Source organism: Anas platyrhynchos, chromosome 10 (assembly GCF_047663525.1).
Source record: "Anas platyrhynchos isolate ZD024472 breed Pekin duck chromosome 10, IASCAAS_PekinDuck_T2T, whole genome shotgun sequence".
Lineage (NCBI taxonomy): Eukaryota > Metazoa > Chordata > Aves > Anseriformes > Anatidae > Anas > Anas platyrhynchos.
In genome coordinates, this window is record NC_092596.1 from 3158530 (window position 1) to 3166913 (window position 8384).

The following is an 8384-nucleotide window of genomic DNA, read 5'->3' on the forward strand; positions in this document are numbered from 1 at the left end:
GATTTTTTGCTATTTATTATTTTAACAAGAATAGTACTTATAAACTACCATCTTTTTAGCTTTTGCCTGAGAAATGCACATAAAACTATGGTAAAGACTGAAATTTATAGCCAGGAAAAATGCATTTCACAGGGGTGACTTGTAAAAGACCTTATGAAAATAGTGTTCAGATACCATAGTTCCTCTAATAAAAACTGAAATGCTCTTGCAGGTTCCCTGCCCAGGGTATAACTTAACTTTTATTAATAATGAGTTACATCAGCTGGTAAAAGATGTGGTTCTACACTGTTGCATCTCATTTGTTTCCTAACTATAAACAAAAATAAATTAAAAGTTTCCAAGTGTCTGTTTTCCTAGCAGGAAAAAAAAAAAAATGCTGCCTTTATGCTTTAAAAAGGAAAAAGCCTCTGCCTGACAAAACCTACGTGTCCTGTGTTTGCCGTGGCTACTTCCCAATGCTGAGCGTGAAGATGATTCGTCCCAGGAAGCGGTCACTGTTAACGTCATTGACAATCCCTTTCCCGTGCAGGCTGCACTGAATGGGGACCAAAGAATTCCTCTTCACGTCTGTGAAGTGCATGGCCACCAGTGGGGACGTGTAGTTGACCTGAAAAGGAGGGAGATTTGCTGAGGGAGCAGGAAAGCAGGCAATGCTCTTTCATGGTCAGTAAATATCATGGGTAATTGGCTGCACGACCCAGCTCAGCCCCCACCAGTGGGACCAGAAACACACTGGTGTTTGCCTGCTCTGCATCAAGCTGCTCAATTTGCAGTGGTTTTGTCGTGTCTTTTAATAGGAGCCTCATTTTAGGGGGCTTTTCCTCCTCTGTTGCCTGTCACCTTCCCCAGCACCCTAGGAAAATGCTGGTGTTGAGACCAGTGTTAGTGTTAGTTAGCATCCCCCCAGAGTTAGTCTGGGGGATTAGCACAGCCAGACCTGGACCACAAGCAGAAAAATTAACTGTTCCCACTGTTGGCAAGGGAAAAACAGCATCCCTAAAGATTACCTGCAGTTTGTCAGAGACAAAAATAGAGCACTGCAATCCCAGTGCCCGTGGCCTCCCTCCTGCCTGCAGCTGCCTGAAATAGCCAGTGAGCACATTTGTACCCCCTGCAGTAGCTCCTTCCCAAGGAGAGGTAATGAAGCCACCAGAACATCTGAACCCTTACTTACGTGTGTGATCTTGCCATAGTAGGGATAATACATGAGGTCAAACGTGCCGTTCCCAGGGTAGAAGTCCACTGACCTCAGGTCGCTCTCATTGCCTTTCTGTGATGGAAACAAACAGGTACTCGCATAGCATGTGGGACACAAAATAAGTAAAGCGAAGGAGCTTTAGCACAAAAATCTCCTGCAAATCCCCACCACAGCTCAGCTGCGCCAGCTGCTCACTCGTGGCACGTTTGCTCTGTGAGCCAGTGGCTGCTGCAGTGAGCCAGAGCAAAACTGTGCTAGGAGGGTATGGGTGAAGGTTACAGCGTTTGCTGCACATGGATCTTTCTCTGTGCTTGGCTACTTTATCACTCTCTAAGGGTATGACCCAGCTGCTGCCCTGTGTGGGAGCCGCTCCTGCTGCTGCTGCCAGCTTGCAGGGCGCTCTCCGGGACAGGGCTGCAGGTGGATGCCAGCAGCTCCAGCCTCTCTCTTCAGCTTTGGGGGCTTTGGGAACCAGCAGTGAGAGGGTGAGGGCCAGGATGGGAAGCAGGAGACTCATGGTCACCCCTGCAGCCCTCAGCAGACCACCTCAGTTGGGCTGGGGGCAGGAGGAGCACAGGGTCCTGTGAGGGCACTGGGCTAAGCTGAGGGCACGGAGCGCGACAGTACCTGCACTTTGCAGTCTACGCTCACGGGGACCCCGGCGCCAGGGCGATAGCCTATGATCTGCAGGGAAAAAAGACATTCACACTTGAAGGAAATGCAACGCCAAGCATGTGCTGCCTCCCTTTCTAGAGCTCTTGTGCATGCCAGTCACCCAGGACAACCACGATGTGTCAGGAGAGGCAGAGAAGGATGCTGGGAGCATCCCTAGTATAACACAACCATCTCCCCACACAGCTCTCTTTCCCCCCTCCTTTATTTTTCCAGCAGCATGCACTGAGCTGCCAGAATATTGGAAATTTTCTAATAAATTTGGTTCTGCAAAAATGCCTGTTATAAAGAAATGAGGGCCTGAGGTGTAGCCCTAAAGCTCACTTCCTCCTAGAGAGGAGGCTGGCACAGGTGCTGCCATGCACCCAGCCCTTCATCAAATCAAATCTGCAGAGTTTTGTAGTGCCTCATTTTTAGTTTTTCTGGCAGGTACAAGCCAGCAGGTTTCTCGTTCCATTTCCCTGGACCTAAGAACAGGATGAGTTTCAGGCCCCGCACAGTCCTTAGTCTGTCCCACTAGGATCCACTGAAGGAAGGAATCACAACAACCAGATTTTTTTGTACCCGGTTCATCTTCAGCAGGATGCAGGGCTGGCCTCTGGAGTAGCCAAAAGTTTGATCCTCGATTCCCGAGCAGTTCTGCAGCAGTGAGCGCTTGAACTGGCAGGCCTTCTTCTCTTCACTCTCATTGCCCCCTTGGATGAAGTACTGCCCCGAGATGCACTCAATATTCTTCTCCTCTTGAACCTTGTCATCATAAGCTGGTGGGGACCAAGCGACTCATTAATGCTTCTCCAGGCCTGCTCACATCAAATCACTGAGTGCACCCTCACATGAAGGGCAGTCCCACCTGGATCAGGAAGTTTCCTCCCACAGAAGCTCCTGAGACCACCTCACGAATCCTCCCTTTCCAGGCAGGAGACGTGAGGCACCCAGAGGTGCTCTGCCCCATGGCCCCCCAACACCCACCTGCTAGGAAGTCGTGCATGCTGTCCACGTATGGCTGCCACGTGCTGCGCTTGGAGACATTGAAGGCAATGGTGAATCCATTCAGGTATGGCCTGATCATCACCCCTGGAGAACAAGATGGATGCTGTCAGAGCAGGTATGGGGACTAGCCACAGGCTGTGGAGAATGTTGGGTGGGCTGGGCACGGGCACAGGCCAGCAGCACCAGCTCTCAAGCAGGCAGTAACATCCTTATAATCCTCATCATCCCCATCCTCATCCTTCTGCAGCACGCAGGGGCCAAGGGACCCCCATGCTCTCAGCCAGCTGGGGGCAGAGAGAGGGCCAGGGGATCACTTGTTCCCCACTGACATGAAAGCCCAGGGAAATGTTGCTTCTGCCATGGGGAAAGAAGGTTTTGAACATTGTCCCCTATTCCGCCCTCGCCCCCCCAAAAAAAAAAAAAAAAAAAAAGTGTAAAAGCTACTCCTGATTTGCATTTTGGTTTCAAAGGTCTGATGTATAAAAGGGGAGCAGATGAAATGAGTGGATATAATCTATGAAATGCCTAAACTTGCCTCTTTAAGAATAATCAGAATAATGGAGTAATTACAATAACAATTAATATAATCTGAACAAAGGCTTTACATGGGGGGTATTTAAGATGTCTGGTCCTCTCCAGACAACCTGGTGGCTGGGGAGCTGCAGCACCATTGCTGCTGCAGTGGACGGTAGCACCCTGGGTAATGCCATTTAGAAGCACTTTGCTGAACCGGGCTTGGAGCCTGGCCCCCACAACAGATGGGGACAGGTCTTCAGCTGGTGGAAACTCAGTAGGATCCTGCCCCTGTAGCAGCTGTAGGATCTGTAGCAGCTGGGACTTGGCTCAGGACAATCCCTGGTGAGTTTTTGCAGGGACAGGACAAGGGGTAATGGCCACAAGATAGAGCACAGGAAGTTCCGCACCAACATGGGAAAGAACTTCTTCATGGTGAGGGTGATGGAGCACTGGGACAGGCTGCCCAGGCAAGTTGTGGAGTCTCCTTCTCTGGAGATATTTAAGGCCTGTCTGGACACCTACCTGGGCAGCCTGCTGTAAGGAACCTGCTTTGGCATGGGGGGTTGGTCCTGATGATCTTTCGAGGTCTCTTCCAACCCCTTCAATTCTGTGATTCTGTGAGTCTCTTTGATTATTTATTTCTGCTTCAAAAAAGCTTTAAGATCTCACCTTAACTCTTTGTCCATTTGTGAAGAACATAAGAAAAAAGACCTCTCCATTTAGTCTGCAAAATTTCCTCTCATAAATCTTTCTATTATCAATAATAATATTTCTTTCTGCCTACCCAACCCTTCCATCGCAGCCTGTGTGTGTGTTCCAGCAGAGGCACCCAAGGCCGGGCACGTACCTGGCGGAGCCACACGGTCCCGGTAGGTGGGTGTGTAGGGGCTCAGGGTGAGCAGCATCACGTACATGCAGAAGGCGAACATCCCCGCCAGGCACGTGTAAAAAACGAAGTAAAACAGTAAGATCAGGCCTGCAGAGCAGAGAGGGCACATTGCTGTCAGTGTAACCCAAGCATGTCCCATGGGGATGCTGGCAGCCACCTCTGCCGTGACACCAGAATTTTGGGGCACGGGGCTGTTGGATGGACTTCCTGCCCACCCAGGCCCTGGGGATGGATCCTTTGGATCTGTTTCGTGGCACAGCCCTTCCCAGAGCTGAGTCAGGACCCAGGTGGGGGCCACATGAAGGTGCCTCCACCCTGACCTCCTGTTGGCTGTGATGAGGACCCAGGCACTGGGATTGTGGCAGATGGCATCACCCGGCCCGCGGCACTGCCAGCATCTTGGCCCTGATGTCCAGGCACAGGGTTTGTTTTCCTCAGGGCCAGGCTGACGGCTGAGGATGTCTCAGGAGGCTGTGGCCTATGAATAAAACCCAGTGGCGCAGAGCGAAGCAAAACCTAACCCAAACATTTCCCAGGAGAAACGTGCCGGCAGTGTGGGGGGAGCCCTGGGAACGCAGCTGTGTGCAAGCACGGGGCTGGGAACTGCTGTGGGGCTGCATCCCGCCGCGGGCCAGGATGGGGCAGATGGGGCTGTCACCACCAGGAGTGACACTGCTGCCCATCCGTGCAGTACCAGGAGACGACACCCATGTGCTGGTGCTCACTGTGCCCTCCCCATTCCTGCAGACGTGCAACTTCCAGCACTGCTCAGCTGGGGACACATCCATGCCAGCCCAAGAGTTGTACCCAAGGAGCAGTGGGGGGATGAAGAAAGGGACGGAGACAGGGACGAGACCTTCCTGGGGTGCAAGGAGGGCTGCCTGGCCAGCATTCACTGCAGGCCCAACACTACTGCCACATCACCATGTGCAGAGGGCTTGCTCCCTGCTTGCCCTGGCAGGATCCAGGCCACAACAGAGCTGGGGTCCCCTGCATTTGCTCCGTCTCTTAATTTTTTTCCAAACTTTTGCTTATGAGTTCTTGATAAACACTGGCATCCAGACCAAGGTACTTGGTGTACCTAGGTTGGTCTAACCTTGGTCTAACTTTGGTTGTCTGCTTGTCCACCCCCTCCCCAACTAGCTGTTTTTATTGCCCCGCTCAGAAATGTGCACCCCTCATTGCTGGGACGGGGCAGTGATCCAGGCTAGCAAAGATGTTCGCAGGAAAGTGCATCCACCATGAAGGAGAAAAGGCACCAACCCCCAAAAACGGGGCTCAAACAAGGACCTACCCCAGCTCTTGGCTGTTCTCCCTAGGCAGGTTCTCTCCTCTGGGTTCCACAGGAAGGTCTTCATCTCCCCAGCCAGGTCTGCCCAAGTTTTGTTCCCCATCTCTGCCTTGGTCTCTGCTTCTCCTGCGTCAAGATCCTGCACTTTCTCTTCATCCTTATTTTCCTGGAAGAGTTACAGAACACAACCCCCACAGGCAGGCTGAGCATCTCATTGGCCAAAAATAAATGCAAAAGCACTTAATAGCTGGAAATGTTTCAAATTTCCATTTTCCCATCATCACTCTTGAGTTAAGGAGAGGCTGGCTGTTCTGACTTGTGATCACTTAGATTCCAGCGTTCTTTTTTTTTTTTTTTTTTTTTTCCATGGCACTGCAGTCACACTGAGTTCCATCTCCTTGTCCTGGCATTTACAAAAGTTTGTCTTCTCTAACCTGCATCAATGTGACCACAAGAAAGCCTGCAAGCTGGGTGAGCTGGGGCTGTTCCCACACTACCATGTCTCTTACCACATGTGTGCATTTTCTGTGTTACTGTGGATGACACCAGTCAGCATCACTGAAGAGGTCATCCACTTTATTTTTCTTGGCATGTGAGCAAGTGTTTAGTCTTTGGAGAAATCCCTGTAATGTTATTTTTTGAATTACACCAAGTTCCCAGGAAAAGCACATCCCCAGGCACAGAGAGAGTTTTCTTTGTGCCACGGCCCTGGTGATGAAGAGGCATTTATCTGGAGCTCACAGACACTAAATTCTCTCTCTCTGGCCACAAGTCACTGGAGATGTGATTTAGGGTGACTGTCCCTAAATGCCTTGAACCTGTGGAAGCTCTAAAACCAGGCAGCAATGTGGGACGGGGTGCAGCCCTTGCTTGGAGCTCAGGGCTGGGTGACCTCAGAGCAGGGTTTGCCAACCAGGAGGAGTTTCTTCCCAAACCCAGCTTTCCCCAGAGAAGCAGGCTTTGTGTCAAGGTTGGATGCCGGGAGAACGGGGGCTGAGCTAGGACTCCAGATGGAAAACATGAAAAACTGGAGCCTTGGACTTGGCCCATCACCTCCCTGTGCCGTAAGGCAGAGCTCAGGCACTGTTGGCTGGGTCTGGCCGTGCTTGCATTGGTCTTGTGGAGATGGGGCTGTGCAGGTAAGCACAGCCAGACCTCACAGCAGCTGCACTGGCAGCTTGTGCCAAGGGCTGGGGAAACCCACTGTCTGCGGACACCTGTTGGGCCAGTGAAGCATTTATAGCCTGCAGGTTGCCCTGGGACGCAGCCAGCAGCTTAGCAGAAACTCTGGCTAGGAAATCCCTCCGGATCAAGGGGGATTGAGCTCTGTTCAGATAGTGCAAAGTAGTGAGAAGTGGGGGAAAGGCATGGGCGTGCAGGGCAGGACACCTGCATTGGGCAACGGATGGAGGAAGATGAAAAGAGGGAAGAAGAGGATGAATTCTCCTTCCTCCCACTCTCCTCCCTGCTATAAATAGCCATAGCACGGGAACACAGGCTCCATGCTGCAGATGCAGCACAAGGTGAAGGTCCCATCCTGCTGGGTTGATGGGGTAGGCTGAGTGGGATTGGGGCAGCCGGCCGGGGGCCTGGAGCAACTCCCCCAGCACTGGCCATTCCCATGAGGATGTCCAGGTTCTGAGGGTGCATGGCCAGCAAGTAGGGACAGGGCAAGAGTCCGGGACAACCGTAAGGATTTTATGGAAAGCCCCTCGCAGGGCTGCAGCACTGCCAGCCCTGCTGCCTCTCCCTTCCCTCCCAGTGCACAGCGCTGGCATTTCGCAGGGGCACCAGGCAGCATTTCCTACAGCAAAGCTGCCACTTTCACCCGTCAGGAGGTGAGCTGAGTGGCTGCAGCCCCCGCCTCGCCTCTCGGAGCAGCCCCCGAACACTTACCAGCCTTTTGCCTCCCGGGGAGGCAGCGTTCAGCTCCATCCCTGGCTCTGAAACAGACAAATGTGAGTGTTAGCACTGAGGGAGCCCAGGGCTGAGCCCAGCACCTCCGTCCCCACTGTGGAGCCCGTGGGCATAGTCCCCTGCCCACCGCAGACCCCAGCCCCACTGCTGGCTCCAGCTGAGCGAGGCTCCCCCAGCCCAGGGGGCCAGGAGACCTTTGCCTGCCCGCAGTGGTTGCGGCTGACGAACCACGGCTGCTTTTGCTCACTCACCCAGAAGACTTCAGTGTTCAGGAGCGGGTCAAAAAATAACTTGCTTTCTTAAGAGAGATGAGCTCAACGCAACGGAATCCCGTTCTGGGCGTAAGGCCCCTGCCACCTGGTGCCCTTTGCAGTGGTCCTGCAGTGTACTGTACTGCTGGAGCCTCCCCAGCAGCAGCTAACACCTGACACAAGGAGCAGGGCGCTATGCTGTGGGGTGACGTGGTGTCTGTTAACAAACACTCGATGGTCACTAGGGCTCTCAGTGGCTGTGTGGCTGTCAATAGGTGCTTGTCAGTCAGCGCCGGACCCTGCTCCACACTTGCAAAATCTCTCTTGCAGCAGAGGGGCAGGTTTATATTTATCCCTTTGAATTGAGGCAGCAGCTGGGGGCACGCAGCGTCTGCTCCCCAGGCAGGGCCAGCAGGACGCTCTCCAGAGCGATGCCTTGCTGCGCCACTGTGCTGGGGAGGATCGCATTTTCCCTTGTCAGTGAATTACGGGCACAGGAGGTTGTGTTAGGGCACAGGGTGCTAAGGTCCTGCGGCTGTGAGGGACCTGCATGCTGGAAGCAATGGGTTGTGGATGGGGGGCTGTGGGGGGATGAGGGGAAAAGTCTTGCCGAAACTCCTGGAATAGCTCCAGCAGCATGGGAGCTATGTGAGGGCCACT

The 8384-nt window shown here is 52.9% G+C and overlaps 1 protein-coding gene across 3 annotated transcripts; it reads right to left on the reverse strand.

Moving 5' to 3' along the window:
- Positions 1-205: 205 nt before the first annotated feature.
- ATP1B4 (ATPase Na+/K+ transporting family member beta 4) lies at positions 206-7905 on the reverse strand. Of its 3 annotated transcripts, none has more exons than XM_005022117.6 (9): positions 7725-7905; positions 7453-7499; positions 5560-5722; positions 4224-4352; positions 2840-2944; positions 2435-2631; positions 1826-1882; positions 1175-1270; positions 206-607 (listed from the first exon to the last, which is right to left on the reverse strand). In XM_005022117.6, the coding sequence occupies exons 2-9, from the start codon at positions 7489-7491 to the stop codon at positions 446-448; spliced, it is 948 nt and encodes a 315-aa protein (XP_005022174.2). In that variant the 5' UTR covers positions 7492-7499; positions 7725-7905; the 3' UTR covers positions 206-445. The 3 variants fall into 3 exon arrangements, with proteins under 3 accessions (XP_005022174.2, XP_005022176.2, XP_005022175.2); XM_005022119.6 differs by having other exon boundaries at positions 7668-7734; XM_005022118.6 differs by lacking the exon at positions 7725-7905 and adding an exon at positions 7601-7716.
- Between the last annotated feature and the right edge of the window lie 479 nt (positions 7906-8384).

Excerpts from the sequence above, each read along its gene's own strand:
- ATP1B4 (XM_005022117.6), bottom strand. The coding sequence starts at position 7,491 with ATGGAGCTGAACGCTGCCTCCCCGGGAGGCAAAAGGCTG. Across the intron at positions 5,723-7,452 it reads CCCCGGGAGGCAAAAGGCTG|GAAAATAAGGATGAAGAGAA; the intron begins GTAAGTGTTCGG and ends TAACTCTTCCAG. Across the intron at positions 4,353-5,559 it reads GAGAACAGCCAAGAGCTGGG|GCCTGATCTTACTGTTTTAC; the intron begins GTAGGTCCTTGT and ends TCTGCTCTGCAG.